Source organism: Oncorhynchus clarkii, chromosome 15 (genome assembly GCF_045791955.1).
Source record: "Oncorhynchus clarkii lewisi isolate Uvic-CL-2024 chromosome 15, UVic_Ocla_1.0, whole genome shotgun sequence".
Lineage (NCBI taxonomy): Eukaryota > Metazoa > Chordata > Actinopteri > Salmoniformes > Salmonidae > Oncorhynchus > Oncorhynchus clarkii.
The window spans coordinates 24,687,410-24,704,030 of NC_092161.1; the positions used below are offsets into that span (position 1 = coordinate 24,687,410).

The following is a 16,621-nucleotide window of genomic DNA, read 5'->3' on the forward strand; positions in this document are numbered from 1 at the left end:
AAAGGATGCATTTTAGATGTTATTGAACCAGGCCCAAATCCCACCCTCGTCTCGTAACCTTCTATTGCTGATCCCTCACTTACCAGAAGAAACCAGCCAAACACGCTGGTGGACTTCCACTCCCTACTGCACTGTTCCAGAGCTGTAGGCTTTCACTATGATCACTGTAGTTTGCTTTCCTTATCTTAGTATGTTGTCTTTTAAAAAGTGTGGTGCATTTTTTTATATATATTTTTTAATGCCATCCATGAAATTTTGTCGTCTACATTCCAGTTTAGGTAACAGGGCCGTAATTACACACGTGGACAGAGGTCCGGACTTTATAATTTGAAAAAAAGTATAATTCCAATATATATTTTGTACACAAAGAAAATCAATTGCGTCTAAAACATCTAAATATTGCTCCCAGCGTTGATCAAAGCTCAGAGCGCTTATTCTTGGTCTGACTGAGTTGTAATCTCGCCGGCCTTGTTGCAAACGAGTTGAATCATGAACAGTGATTTGTTTGCCTGCGTCGTCCGGATTATCTTTTTTAGCAGCACATCCACCACTCTCTCAAACGGTTAACTCTGCCTTATTGCAGCACAGGCTAAGGGCCTGATGTGAAATTAACGACGCCAGCTCGGAGTCAGCTCAAGTTGGCAAGTGGAGATGCTGCTGACCGTGTGTTTGCGAGATACAGTGGTGTGACCTGAAATGCACAAGGTCCTCTACTCCGAAAATTAATCCACAGATAAAATGGTAAACCGAGTTTGTTTCTAGTAATCTCTCCTCCTTCAGGCTTCTTCTTATTTGAACTTTACATGGCTATTGGCAACCACCTTTAAGGTGCATTACCATCACCAACTGGACTGGAGTGTGGACTCAGCTCATCTTTCAATCACCCACATGGGTATATGCTCCTAAACACCAATGAGGAGATGGGAGAGGCAGGATTTGCAGTGCTTCAAGCGTCACAAATAAGACCAAGCTCTATTTTAGCGCCTGGCTATGCAGATGCACGTGAGCAATGATTTGACTTACCTATGTGTAAATTCATTTTACAATGCGAGTGGTGTGGTCAGTATGTCGAGTTGGCAGCTCTGAGATAAAAACGCCTTAGGTGTGTTGTGTAATGTTTTCATCTGATTGTCAAACAAATTACTTCAAAAAGTAGGCTACCTGCACAGTTCCATCCATAATAATTTAGTATTCTATAATTAATTTACTACTGGCTACTTTCACCCCTAATTTAGACAAGTGTCTTCTTACAATTTCCAACATTTGGTAGGCCATATTATAATTTCCAACATTTGGTAGGCCATATTATAATTTCCAACATTTGGTAGGCCATATTATAATTTCCAACATTTGGTAGGCCATATTATAATTTCCAACATTTGGTAGGCCATATTATAATTTCCAACATTTGGTAGGCCATATTACAGTTTCCAACATTTGGTAGGCCATATTATAATTTCCAACATTTGGTAGGCCATATTACAATTTCCAACATTTGGTAGGCCATATTACAGTTTCCAACATTTGGTAGGCCATATTACAGTTTCCAACATTTGGTAGGCCATATTACAGTTTCCAACATTTGGTAGGCCATATTACAGTTTCCAACATTTGGTAGGCCATATTACAGTTTCCAACATTTGGTAGGCCATATTATAATTTCCAACATTTGGTAGGCCATATTATGATTTCCAACATTTGGTAGGCCATATTATGATTTCCAACATTTGGTAGGCCATATTATGATTTCCAACATTTGGTAGGCCATATTATAATTTCCAACATTTGGTAGGCCATATTATAATTTCCAACATTTGGTAGGCCATATTACAGTTTCCAACATTTGGTAGGCCATATTATGATTTCCAACATTTGGTAGGCCATATTACAGTTTCCAACATTTGGTAGGCCATATTATAATTTCCAACATTTGGTAGGCCATTTGTTTTGTCAACCTATAGTTACATACATGCAGCTTCTCTTCACAACTTGTTGCCCCAGAAGACGAAAGCAGTGCCCACCAGAATAACGTCTTACATTGATTTAAAATGAATGTATTAATCTAGCTAACACAAGTTAAGTTGTCTTTTCGTTTAGGGACCCTTGAGAAAATGCAATGTCTCCAAATAGTTGACAGATTGGGACTGTGCATCAATTTGACCGGTCTTAAGGAGTTGAAAACAACTGAACACGTTTCTGATAAGACTTCAGTTCGTCTTGGGTGCATATTTTATTATGTGGTCTGCTTGCTTAAGTGTCAAAGATATACACATTAGATTCACATTTTCTCAAGAGATGCTTAAAGTAAGAGAGAACATTTCTCCACTACTCTTTCCGAGACACAATTAACATTTGTTGTATAATTTCACTGCAAGAAATGCATAATTCTGCAGGAGTTAATATATTACGCTACATGTGAGGTTATAGGCCTATAGTCAATGTCCAGAGTTCAGTTACTATTCCATTAAACCTATAAACTTAAATGAGGAATATTCTGTTTATTCATGGCTACAGGGATACTCATGAGAGGGATATCAAAGGTGCATGTAAACAGCTTATCCCGAATTAGACCTTAAGCGGGATATGAGCTACTATCCGGAATAATGTGTGCATGTAAATTTGGTCATTCTCTCCAAGTTAGCGCCCGAGTTAAATGCCCATGAACAAGGATGACTGAGTGTTTAGTTTAAGAAAATGGTTATACAGAGATGGATATCTGAAGATGCAGTTGTAAGAAATGTGCACTTGCAGTTCAGTTATTTGCCTTATCAACACCCACAATGCCTTCGTGGCTCACTGGCTAACCAGACCCCACACTACAGTCTCCTCCACAGGCAGAGATTGGGTCATTTTAGCCCAATTTTTGTCTTTTTTCACCTTATTTTTCACCTGGCCCAATCCCTGTAGAGCATCCCTTTTCACACAGCAAATCGTAAAACAATCCACTTGGTCAACCACCCCACGACATGTCTACAGAACCTTCTTGTGGAAACCAGGTCTCTTTACTTTCATGTTACGGTCCACCGTACACCTTTTTTATGGGATACGGAGGATCTAGTTTGTAACCTCTTTGGCATGTAACACACAACACTAGCTCTCTACATTAAATTTAATTTCCCTGAAATGCTATCGGATTCCTTTTTTAATTTTTTTTTTTAATTTAATTTTTTTAAACAGCATATTTGCTGATTTCATAAGAGGCCCAGCGCAGCTATCTGCATACCCAGTTTATCACAGGAATGGTGGAGCACTAAAAACACAGACAGAAGAAGGTAAGGGTTTATGGATTTTGCATGTGTAATGCCATCACCTCTGCGTTGAGCTGTTGTATCTGAGTGACACTGAGACTTATCTTCAATTTTGCTCCATAAACACTCGAATGCAATGGATTGAGCTAAGTTTAGCAGTACTGTCAGTATAGAGATGTAGAACCAGTCATTTTTGGGGGATTTGAATCTACTTCAGGGCATTTCACCTCTTGACATGGGAAAGAATTGACTGGGAGTTCAAAACTTTGGGAGTACTGCTGTATAAATGAGCAATTAATTATATATTGAAGTAGTAGCAAAGTGCAGTCAAAAATGGCCTATACGTGAAGTGATCCCTTTTTACTCCCTAGAGCATCAGTTGAGGAATGCTGTCATATGCATTCCCGCTAGCGTTTATGTAGGAAATGATGTGTGTGCATGTTTCTTGGGGGGGGGTTAAATGCGGAAGACACATTTCAGTTGAAGGCATTTAGTTGTGCAACTGACTAGGTATCCCACTTTTTCAGGTTGAAGCTCTTCAGCCAACATTCGCTTTGTGTTTAGCTGTGTATGCTGATGGAAGTATTGAATTATATTATTGAAAGTGTTCCTGGGATTGTGTGTGCGTGCTTTGTGCTTGAGTGTACTCTCCAGATGGCCTCTGGCTCTGTCACTGCTCTGTGGAAGAATCTCCCTTTATTCCTCGAGGCTGTGCTTCTCTTCAAAACAAGCAGTTTGAGTCAATCCACTGTCACTTCTTCTCTGGTTGTAAACCAGCGGGTGCAACCAGGCTTTAGTCACACTGGCTGTGATACAAAGCTGATCTTATGCCCAGACAAATGAATATCAGACACACAACTTAAAACTTTAAAATGCCTCACCTTCGTTGTGTTTTCTGTCTCAATGCTATTTATACTGTGTGACTCAGTTGGTAGAGCATGGCAGGTTACAAGCGCCATGACAGGTCGTCATTGTAAATAATCATTTATTCTTAATTGACTTACCTGTATAAGGTGAATTATTTATTTAACTTTAAAACATTTTTATTTTTTTTTTACAAAATTGTGGGTTCGCTTCCCGGGGCTACCCATACGTAAAATGTATGCATGCATGACTAAGTCACTTTGGGTCAAAGCATTCTGATAAATGGTGTACTTCCACCTTTTTCTCTCCTAGTTTTCACTCTGTCAGGGTTTGAACTCCTATTTCTTTCTCCCCGCCCCCACCTCATATTGCATGCAGCCTGTGTATCAAAGCCCAGTGTTTACCCCCAGGCAGTGCTCTTTGGACTTTGATTTATGATTGAGCAGTGTAGGGCATGCAACGAAGATCAAACGTGTTTTGCCCCAAGATTTCATTCAAGTGAGCTTGAAAGAGTCACCGGCATGATAAGGAAGCTAAGGTGGCCAACGTGCCAAATGTTCACACAGCCCAATCAGCTTAAAAATGGATGTCAATTCAATTAATCCCTTTGATGTTTTTCTGAATCTTCTAATGCGCCTAAGACAGTCGGACTGCACCAGGGTTCTGGGGAATAAGCCTTTTTGTCAAATGTCGACCTGACTCTAACGTTGTTCGTCTCCCTCTCGCTCTCTCCAGGCCACAGACAAGAGAAAAGCTCTGGAGGAGACCAAAGCCTACACCACCCAGTCTCTGGCCAGCGTGGCCTACCAGATCAATGCCTTAGCCAACAACGTGCTGCAGCTGCTGGATATCCAGGCCTCGCAGCTGCGCCGAATGGAGTCCTCCATTAACCACATCTCTCAGGTCAGATCCGGAGTCTCTCATACACACACACACGTACATATACCGTTTGTATGTGTATGGCCTCTTTCTGCAGTGACTAAGGTGCCTTTTTATTGATTTAAATGTGTGACTGACTGTGTGTTTGTATAAATTATTGATGCTCCATCCCTCTGTGTGTTGCTCTTTCTCTCTCACTCACACCCTCTCACGCTCTCTACTTTATGGCTGCGAGTGCAGTCTCACCCTGATTTGATCATCTCACTGTTGCCCCTTTGCCTCACCCTGTTATTCCAAACTGTGTGCCTGAGGCCACAGGCCAGACCACTGCCATTTGGAGGAGGTAAATCCGCCCGCTCATCCAATTAAGTCATTAAGGACTCGGCTCAAACAAAGGGACCAAGGACAAATGGCAGCTCACCATGGGCTAGAACTGGGAAATGTAGACCAATGTGCCAAACCCTACATCATACTGTAGACTTATGCTTGGGAGTGTGGAAATGATGCAACCATTTAGTCATAGCCTTCAGGTCAAGTCTTGTTGGAATTGTGGTTGACTGGTTGCTTTCTTTCATGGTAAGAGAGAAAGAGAATAGAGAAGACACCTTTCCTCTATGTCTGAAATGTCCCGATGATTAAGGTAAGGTTACGACTCCTACAGTAAATCTGAAGTCTCTGATTTAACACTTCTCAGAAATGTAGATCTCAATAGAGTGAGAGGTAAATAACAAAAAATAGACGGAGAGAAGTGTAGGAGGTGAAGGAAAGCGTGATGGAGCATGAGCAAGTCGGTGGAAGACTGAGGTTGACCGAGAAATAGAGACAAAGAAAGAACACATAAACAGTCATGGACATGAGTCAATACTCACAGATGGCACACAGCTGACATCTATGTCACCAAAACTCCACTCCGTTCGTGTCTCCATGACAGCGATCCCAGCCATCCCTGACGGTCATGAACCGGCAGAAGCAAAGAGAGCGTGATATTTGTTGAACATGTTCACCAGAGAGAAAATACTCATTCACTGCACTGGTTTGACTGAGTTGCTAAGCACAGCCTGCCACTCTGAAATGGAAAAAAAGCAAACAAGACTTAACAGACAACAGACCACCCGTTGCACTTTTGACCCCCCTTCATTGTGTAAATACTATTATATTTCCCATCGGTTTCACTGTATTGACAAAAACAGAGGCTTCTCATGTCTTTAGTTGCCATAGCATTGTGTGGTGTTGGTAACCATGGCAATATCTGGGTTGTTAGATGGGGGCATGCGGGGTCATGGTGGTTGAGGTGTTAAGAGTTTGTAAATGAGCATATTCCTCTCTCTAGTGGATGTATAGCTATGAATGGTTAGTATAGCATGCCCTTCTCTGAACGATACCAGTATGGTGATACTCGTTAGTATTGTGGCAAGGAAAGTGCTTTAGGAAAACAGCCCTAATGTTGGAAACTAATGTTGTCATCCAGAGTCACATTTATTTTTCCAGCTATAGCGCACACAATTTTACATACAGCAGGTTTTTATAGGACCCAATAGTTTTTAGTCTGCTTTGTGTTTTCATTTTTGCCATGGAAAACATATGGTGATGCTGATATTGTCCAGGCCCTAAGTAATACTATTTTATTTATCTTGTGTGAGCGGACCAAGTAATTGGGCGTCACTCTAAAGCGGGAAGGTGGAATAAACGAGTCAGGAGTAAGTTTTCTTGATTGAACACAGTTCTCTATTGAGGGCATTGGGTCAACACAAACACTCCAACATAATCAATGAAAATCTTCCAAGGAAAAACATACATCTTCTTCTCCAGATGAAACAAGAACATAATAGGATTATCTTTAAACTACAACAAAAAGTCCCGGGATTGTCACCGTCTTAGTGGTTCTTCCTGGATAGCTCCTCTCTCTCGGTGGCCATCTTCCAGAGATAGTTTCCCCCTTCTCTGCTGGTTTCATTCTCTCTCTTATAGGGGAAGGAGAGTATGTCATTAGTACCGTCAGCTGTGCTTAATTGCCTCTGGTTACCTTGTCTCCCATGCCTTGTTGGGCTACTATCCATGAGCCCAGCCTGCCCTCTGGTGGTCCTTCCACACTTGCTAATTAACTAGATTAATAGCTATTCATAATTAGCCTAGTCTCTCTGTGGCGGTCGGTAACATTTAAGATGGGGGGGACTTATTTTTTGGGGGGCATACTAATGATACTCAAATTTTCCCTATACCCATCATGAGGTAGCTACAACCTAGCCTATGAATGAAAGTTTACAATGTAGTTGCACAAGTTGAGAGAGAAATTTGAGCAATCAAGGTGACACATTCAAAACCGCCTTGCACACTCTTGCCTGCATCTAGCTGATCTAGGGTGTAATCCTTAGTGCAAACAAGAGTTTCTATTGGACATATTCAGGTATGTTAATACCCGTTTCGTTTGCTCAAGTTTAAAAGGTTTTCAACAGAATTGGCAGAATGAATACTCCCCTGATCAAACACAGTTCACTTTCATAGCAGCCACATACAAACAGCATGATAATTTTGCTCGTTGTAGAATTCCTTCTCTCATCTATGAGCTCTCCTCCTCTCACCTTTTCCCTTTGCTTGTGGACTTGTGCACAACACATCAGCTGTCTGTGACCAGGTGAAAAAATCTTTCCAAGACAGACCTTCATATCATAACTGCTACACACAGCCTACATCGTTGTCACCATATTAGTTAACATCATAACATAGCTACTAGAATGCGTAAGTAAACCTGCTACAATCATGCAGTACAGTCAGAAAGCAGTTTAGCAGTTACACCGGCGGGCCCCATTGGCAATACATTTATAAAACCAAAGGCTTACCTTGACTTGGAAGAGTTCCAGTGTTGGATAGCCATAGCCAGCTAGCTAACATAGCATCCATCTCTGTTTGAGTAGGCTAAACTAGCTAGCTGCATTCTCTAGCTAAGGGAACGTGGGGGATTTTTTTATATTTATAAAAATCTCTTGCTCTCTCTTGCTTCTCAATTTTTAAAGAAATTAATTTGTTCAAAACTGTTAAAATATTGTCTTTCTCTGTTTGAGTCAACTACTCACCACATTTGATGAACTGCAGTGCTAGCTAGCTGTAGCTTATGCTTTCAGTACAAGATTAATTCTCTAATCCTTTGATTAGGTGGACAACGTCAGTTCATGCTGCAAGAGCTCTGATAGGTTGGAGGATGTCTTCCGGAAGTTGTCATAATTACTGTTTAAGTCTATGGAAGGGGGTGAGACCCATGAGCCTCCTAGGTCTTGTTTTGAAGTCGATGTATCAAGAGGAGGATGGAAACCAGCTGTCCTCTGGCTGAACCATGGTGCTACCCAACAGCGTGCTGTTGAGGCTACTGTAGACCTTAACTGCAAAACAGTGAGTTTCAATCAATTATTTGGTGACGTGAATATATTTAGTATAGTTTCATCTAAAAAGGTTAACTTTTTAAACGTTACACTATTTTTATTAAATTCACTGAGGAGTGTGGTTCTCTCCCTGCTACTCTGAGGAGCCTCCACTGCTCTCTTTGGGATATTGATAGCTAGGAATGATGTGTAGACAACTAGAATGACAACCCTGACCAGTCGCTGTGGATTGATGTCCAATCTCTGTGGTAATAATCAAGTTAGTGCTAGGATCCACAAGCTGTGGCTGTTTTTATCGCTCTCTTGTCCTGTTCAGAGATGGATCATTATAAAAACTAGCGCCGAGTTCACTCCCAGCTCGCGGGCAGACTGGAGAATGGGAAATGAGGAGGAAAGACTGCGACACATTGCAAGCTCTTTTTAAAAGCTGAAGTGTGTGTGTTAGCTTACATAGATTATGAGAATTCACTATTGGGAAATGGACAATAGTGTAGGGATGTTGGTGCTCTGAGTGGGTTGTTTTCAAAGCGTTACAAATCGCTTATTTCACTTGATCTCCCCGCAGAGGAGGTCATCTATTTCTTGTCATAATTCCCTCAGTCATTCCTTTTAAATGCCAAGCTATGGGTGGTGGTGAGCCAGAATGTGGTGGTGGATGGGGCTGATGACAGTGATCCTCCTGGGCGTGGTGTGGCCAGGCCTGGCGTCTGGAAGGTTAGCCCATGGTTAAGGAATAGGGAGTGTCCGCTGACTGGTGTCTGTGTGGGCACCTTCTCCCTCCCTCCCCGTGGTTGCTTTCTGGCATCTACATCTAGCAATCAGTAGGCCTAATGCAGCGCATCCTGAGTTAAAGATGCAATTTGTATGATTGCATAGCCTTTAATGTAGCAGTCAAAGAATATGCTTCTGTGGGGGGGATGGGATGTTTAGAACATAATTTGAGGCTATACAGTTGCATGTGTGTTGCTAAGTCTTTAGCTATTAACATTCATCGACTCTTGGTCTTCCCGCTGTGTACATGGCTATGCTTGCTTCCTTACGCTGTATGTAGTGATGGCTGTGACTTTCTGTATGTGTGGAGATTGTGTTCTAACCCTGCCAATGCTCTCACCTTTGCCGTTGATAAACAGGGTTTCCCTGTAGTATCTAGTAGTGATGGGGGGGTTGGAGGGGGGGAATCGATAGTTGCATATCAGGATTTATTTTTATTTTTTTTGCAATTTATATTGTATCGTTTTGACTATCGCAATATGATTTTTGCGCTAGTTGGCTGTACCTGCACCAAAACTCCAGTATTTTAACATCATAGCTTGTTCTCCAAAACTAGTTTTCATCATGGCTCTCTCTTGGCCCTCTGCGGCAGGCAGAGCAATATGTTTGGAACATTGAATCGCAATAAAATCACAGTATCGAATAGCAATACATATACTTATACGTGAGAATCGCAGTACATATCGTATCGGCACCTAAGTATCGCGATAATATCGTGTCGTGAGGTCCTTTTGTTAATTCCCAGCCCTAGTATCTGAGGCTGAGGAGAGAATAGACTGGTGTCACCTTGTGCTGTGTGAGAAGCAGTGAACAGGGAGCGTTTTGTCTGTCCCAGTGTCAGAGCGGGCTTCACACAGAGAGAACATCACTCCGTCATACCCTGTGTTAATAGGAAAGTGTGTGTGCGCACGCATGTTTATTCATGCACAGTAAAGATGAGCATGTTTGAATATTTTCGTGAAGGGAGAAGCCCAGCTAGCGATGGTATCAGACTTCGCAGAGCTCTGTCTACACTGTGTACAAAACATTAGGAACAGCGATTTCCATGACAGACTGACCAAGTGAATCCAGGTGAAAGCTATGATCACTTGTTCAATCCACTTCAAATCAGTGTAGATGAAGGGGAGGAAACAGTTTAAAGAAGGATTTTTAAGCCTTGACAATTGAGACATGGATTGTGTATGTGTGCCATTCAGTGTGGATGGGCAAGTACAATATTTAAGTGCCTTTGAACGGGGTATGGTAGTAGGTTCCAGGTGTGTCTAGAACTGCAACGCTGCTGGGTTTTTCATGCTTAACAGTTTCCCGTGTGTATCAAGAATGGTCCACCACCCACTGGACATCCTGCCAACTTGACACAACTGTGGGAAACATTGGAGTCAACATGGGCCAGCATCCCTGTGTAACTCTTTCGACACCTTGTAGAGTCCATGTCCTGACAAATTGAGGCTGTTCTGAGGGCAAAAGGTGGGGTGCAACTCAATATTAAGAAGGTGTTCCTAATGTTTTGTACACTATGTATGTCAAACAGTGCATATGAAAGCATCAAACAGAACACCACTCACTTGGCTGCCACGGTCGTTCACACTACTTACTGTAAATCACCTCGTTTCATGAGGTTCCTCTGTGGCACGGATGCACTTGGGCCTGCCAGACAGCTAATTGAAGTCAGTGCTGCTCACAATGCTGAGTTATTCCATGCACCAAGAATCTGCCACACCACAACTCTATAATACACGGCTCTCGACAGTCGATTGTTTTGAGATTATAGGACTGCATGCATGTGACGCGTCTGTGCTACTTGGTATGAGCACAGCTGTGTGTGTGTTTAAAAAAAATAATCTGGATTAAAATGGGTTATAGGTGGTGGGGGTCAATGGCATTGTCACTGACCGAACATTTTTGCGGCCCTCCTGTTGACCGCAGTGACACACACGGTGTAGCTGTTTTAAATGACTTTTTAGTAATTTAGCAGATGCACTTATCCAGAGCGACTTACAGGAGGAATGAATTGCCTTGCTCAAGGGCACATCAAGATTTTTTTTCACCTGGTCGGCTCGGAAATGCGAACCAGCGATCGTTTGGTTACTGGCCCCAAAGCTCCTAACCGCTAGGCTACCTGCTGCTTCTACACACAATTCTACATATCATGTCATGTGTCTGAGAATACATCTTTCAGTTTTAAAGGTAATTTACTTATATTCTACTCATTTTGCCAGTGTTTATGCTATCTGAGTGACTCAAACATAACAAAATCAATATTCCTGAATGCTTAACTTCTGGAATTGTTTTATTTATTTTAACCTTATTTTACCAGGTAAGTTGATTTGAGAACACATTCTCATTTACAGCGACCTGGCTGACTAGATTTTATTTTGGTGATTGTGAGTTCTCAAAGATGATCTTATAATTTTGTTTTAAAGATATAGGGCCATTATATTTTCTACATACTTGATATCTGGTTGTAGACGTTTTATATTGAATGTTTTTCCATCCCAAAATGATACAGATAATCAATAAACGTATGCGGCCCTGAAAGTGGCCCGCCCAAGACTTTTCTATGCAGAAAAACCCCTGCTGCCTGTGTGTGTGCTGCAGTGCTGACTCTGACCTCCCTCATGCTGCTGTGTGCTGGGCGGAGATGGATTTCATCCAAACAGGATATGAACTTCCACAGATGAGCGTATGTACGTGGCTGGGGGGGCGGTGTTTCCTGCTAATTTCAATGCTTGTCAGTGTGTCCTTTTCTCTGTCATGCGTGCCTTTCTCTATGTAAGCAACTGCACATAGGGTGGGGTTGAAATGGATGTGTGTGTGTGTGCCTATATTAGCAGGTCAATAATGTCATTACAAGGTAGGAAAACAAGAAACATTCTTGAAAAGTCAGGACTTTTTCAATTTCCTGAATTTGTTAAAATACTATTTTAGGTTTAAGGGACTTTTGAAATAAAGCACTGCCATCCAGAGTGTAATCTCAGGCTGGTTATAGACATCTGCCACTCTCACAGCTAATCAGTAAATACGCAGGTGGTCATTTCTGAGTGGCACATACTGTATATGGAGCATAGCCTCAGCTAATAGTCTTTAGCGGTCTACCTTTTTGGTGACGCTTCTGAGATATTTGTGCCCCGCCTGATACAAAGACCTAGGGAAAACACTGACTATGGCTTAGCTTTGAGGAACGGCATTTTGATTTCCGTCTCCTCTAGATGGGAATGTCCCACTGGTGTTCGTAGAGCCATGGGGAACAGTAGAGCGCAGGAAAATATGATTGGATCTAATTGAAGATGGTTTGTTACGCGGAGAGGAAAGTTTTGGCAAGGATGACGCTTTGAAGGGGGGAAGGGGAAAAGGGGTTAGAAGTTAACACAGAACAGGGAAGCTGGTCTGATGATGCATAGGAAAACACCCTTACCCTACTCCAAATCATGCGATACTGACACTCGTGATGGATGGTGGACCATACAATCAAACAGACAGCTTTTTTCCCAGTGAATTTTCAGGATTAATTGGGGAGTAAAAATGTGTTCCTTTTTTTAATAAAAAAATTTCAGAATGTCAGAATGGTGCATTTTGGCAATTTAGCAAGTCTTTATTCATTTAAAAAAATCTGATTTGTTGAATTCTCCATGTGATCTATATTAAAAGGCACTTGATTTAATATAACATGCTTTTAAAATTCAATACTGGTGCACAAATTCTACTTAAAATATCAAAGGGTTGCAAAAGGCACTCATTTCAAGGAACAACCCACTTTTTATTTTTTAAATGTCAATGTCAATGTGGTGCAATTGTGTAAAGTGGGACGTTTTATCCCAACCCAATATGCTAATGGAGCTTCTGCAATGCTAATATGGTCCATTCTGTACTTGAATTTGAGAGTCCAGTCTTTGACTTGATATTGGCGACATGCCTAGACTACATGGGGGAAATCACAGTAGGTGTTTTTGTACAGAAACCCCAAATGTGCTGTGTCCACAAACAAATGGTCGACCTTGGCATGTTGTCCCGACTCTCTGATATACTGTTTTTCATTGATGGGAAAGACAATCTGCCTTAGTTTTCTCACACCGGAGAAATAGTTAGCTGGTCTCTTCCGTCTCCCCTCTGCATTCGGCTATGCAATATTGAAAGTGTTCTAGAGAGCGGGTGTTAGATTCACCGGAAGAATTCTGTTTTTCCGAAGAGACTCTACACATGCTGCCAGATCCTGGTCTCCTAGAGGACTCCTTGAGTGGACATTTTGTCTCACTCGTTAGATGGAAGCTCTCACATGATGTGCTGGGTTACACTAAATGCCCTGAGAAACGGGGCTCTCTCAGGGCTCCTAGACAGCCGTGATGGCTCGCACCACAGAGGGCATTCAGTGCCCTGAGAAACAGACAGAAGCCAGGCTATAGGTTTGTCTTTGAGTGATCTGTCCTCCCCTTTCCGGAACCGCTATTGTTTGTCTCACTCCACAGATAGATGTGCTTGTTAAAGTTGGCAGAAGCCAGACACGGTGAGAGTTGTGATAGAGCTTCATTGTTGTAACTCGTTGTCTTCTGCCATCAGTGAAGATACTGTGGCCTTAGATCGCATTAAGTTAACATATGGAATTGTTTGAAGATGGTCATGAAAGGCATCATTTAGTCATTTGATTTTGAATTTTAGGACTCCTGTATGTATAAAAAAAAGTTATTTGAGGAAACATTGAATTTGGCCTTTACTGCTATAGCTCATAGATACACATCTGTACATGGAAAAACAGACAGCCCACCCCCCAAAAAATCACAAGGCATGTGTTGAGAGAGAGAAATAAGAAAAAAAAATGTTTTTTTACACACATTTGGCCATGTTATTCGTGACCCTTTTTTACCCCCTATGCCTGTTGTGCCATTTGGTCAGACCGATCCTGGGTTACCTTCAGACGATCCCCGTAAGCTTGTGTGCATCATAGAGCAAAACAACCAACACCTTTGTGCTCGCGAGTCTCCCCTTTCGATATTGGTGGCATTAGTTTGTTGCTCCAACCATTCGTTCTGGACAGTTGATTTTTCCGAGAAGACCTCTTCAAAATTAGGACATCTGCGACAGAGTTCAGACGACTGCCGGAAGAGTAAAACAACCGACACTGCCCTGTTCGTGAGAGTCATCTTTTGATGGTAATGACTTATTAGTTTGTAGCTCAAACGGTTCGGGTTTTAGATACTTTTTTTGTTGGGTGGTATCTCTCCAGGAAGCCGCTGACTCTGCCAGTTTGCTGAAACATCTGGGCATTGCAGTTTTCTCTCTGTCTGTCCAAATATAATCATGTATGGTTAAACTCTATTATTAACCATTGGCACATTTGTCCAGTTGAGCTAACCACACACACACACACACACACACACACAGTGGCATGAAGGACATATTTGTCCGTTAATGTTCACCCAGCCCAACCGTATGGCTACAGATCTGTTGAATTTCTGTCCGTCCATGGATTTGTGCAAAGCTGCCGTTTTTATTGCGGCTATCATCCTCCGACCACGCTGCCAAAGCGCTGAAACTGCCATTTTTCTTTCTGTCAGTTACAGCAGTGAAGCCAACTCTCTGCATCATATCAAAGTATGGAGATTCTCATTTTTCTATCTCTCTCTCTCTCCCTGATTTCTACAGAACAGCGTGTGTGTACGGTATGTCTGAAGACAGATGTCAAGCCAGGTTTACGAAAGGCTCTGAAATTCCATTCCCGGTTCTTTGATTCTCTGCCCTGCCTATGTGAGATTTATAATCCCCCTGCTGATGTGGAGGGCCCTTGTGCAAATGTGTCAATTCTCTCCCCTGCTCCTCTACTCCACCCCCCCACTGTCTGAGGAATCAGTTGAGGTGTAAATCAATATAGAGAGGGAGGGAGACCGGGGTCAACAACCCCACCAACCCCATTAGTCTGAGACATCCTCCAGCCGGGATCCATCATCACACTGTGTATGGGATTCCACTTATACTAGTCTTTACCACTTGGGAGAACTAGTTACAGCAGACATTTTGAACCATGTTCTGAGCTTGTTTCTCACAATATTGAGAGAAAGTACTCTGACAATTCTTCACTGAAGTAGTTTCTTGTTGCTGCTACGAAGAACACGACAATCCCACATAGCAACCACAGTGTTGGTGTACAGCGAAAAGGTTGACCAGCCACCCACAGCCCAAATGGAAGGGATTACTTCCTCATCTTCAAAAAATGACATTTGCTTTAATGTCCTGAAATAGCCATGGACTCCAGCTGGTAGAGGTATGATGGGGAAGGAATGAACTGGCAGCAAGACTAATGGTGACCAAGGTCCTCCAATCATGGCCGAGGGTGACTATTCACTGGATGTGAGGTGGGTGAGTGGAAAGAGAGGAGGGGCAGAAGGAGAGGAAAAAGGCTGAGCGGGATGAGGTGAGTGGGGGGAAAATGGAGCATGACGGAAATCAAAAAGCAAAGGAAGGCAAGAAAAGAGGACAAGAGGAGAGGTTGACGAAGAGGAGGAGAGGGAGAAGAGTAAAGGTCCAAGAGATAAGAAGTAGAGAAAAATAAAAAAGGGAGGAGCTCCTTCATTTCCACACGGACACACTTGCACTCACACATTCCTAAAGGCTTGTTGACAGAGAAGGCCAAACCAAGGCTGCCCAGTGTGTTCTGGGATAGAAGCGAGCCGACTCAGGGCATGTGGATGACAGTGATTGAGAACACATGTGAATCGTCCTTCCAGCTGGGCAAGGTCTATTCAGCAGAACTCCAGACAGCCTCCTGAAGTGCAAACGCAAATCGGCTGGTATTGTGCTCAGCTGTAGACCTGAAAAGGTTCTTTTTTTTATTTAGGTAGTTCAGCACTGGTCAGCAAAAGTCATTCTGAAAAACATCATTGATTGAACTCTTTGTCTGGTTTGAGACTGGAAGGGAAATGCCATTCACCATGCATTCCCATTTAAGCTTTCCACAATACTAGTTTAACATTCACGAGGAAAGGACTTTTTGTGTGGATGTGTGACAGAGCAGCCAGTTTGATACTGAACGGGGAAAAGCCCATCTCAATCGGCAGACATTTTGATTGAGCACACATCAATTGCGGTCAAAATCCTTTTTTTTTGTTCTTTAAGAAATCCCTAATACTTTGTCTCTCAAAGTCTTAACACTTGTGTAACATTTGTGAGCCGTACTTCAGCAAAGCTATTTTCTTCTCTCACAGGAAGGGTATGAACTTCCTCCCGATGCCAGCTGCGCTGCTGTTTGTGCTACTCTGTGTACTCTGATAAGGAGCGTTAGTGCATTCTAACATCATGGGTCAGTTTCCAAGTCTAGCTGCGGTGTATCACTGACAGGTTCTTTTGCTATGGTCCTAGTTTTTCTTCTGTGCGTCGTTCACTTCCTACAGCTGAACTTTTCCAGAAGCCTCTAAAGAGGTTGTTAAATTAATAATAATTGCGGGAACAACTTACTGTAACCGTATCCACAAGTAGCTTACCACTTGGTGACAAGTG

The 16,621-nt window shown here is 42.4% G+C and overlaps 1 protein-coding gene across 15 annotated transcripts in view; it reads left to right on the plus strand.

Moving 5' to 3' along the window:
- The window catches only part of LOC139367089 (abl interactor 1), a 67,289-nt gene that overhangs the window by 12,387 nt on the left and 38,281 nt on the right, over positions 1–16,621 (plus strand). For all 15 annotated transcript variants that reach the window (XM_071105121.1, XM_071105125.1, XM_071105117.1 and 12 more), the window contains exon 2: positions 4,848–5,015. In XM_071105121.1, coding sequence (XP_070961222.1) covers positions 4,848–5,015 — 168 coding nt within the window. The remainder of the gene's footprint in view (positions 1–4,847; positions 5,016–16,621) is intronic.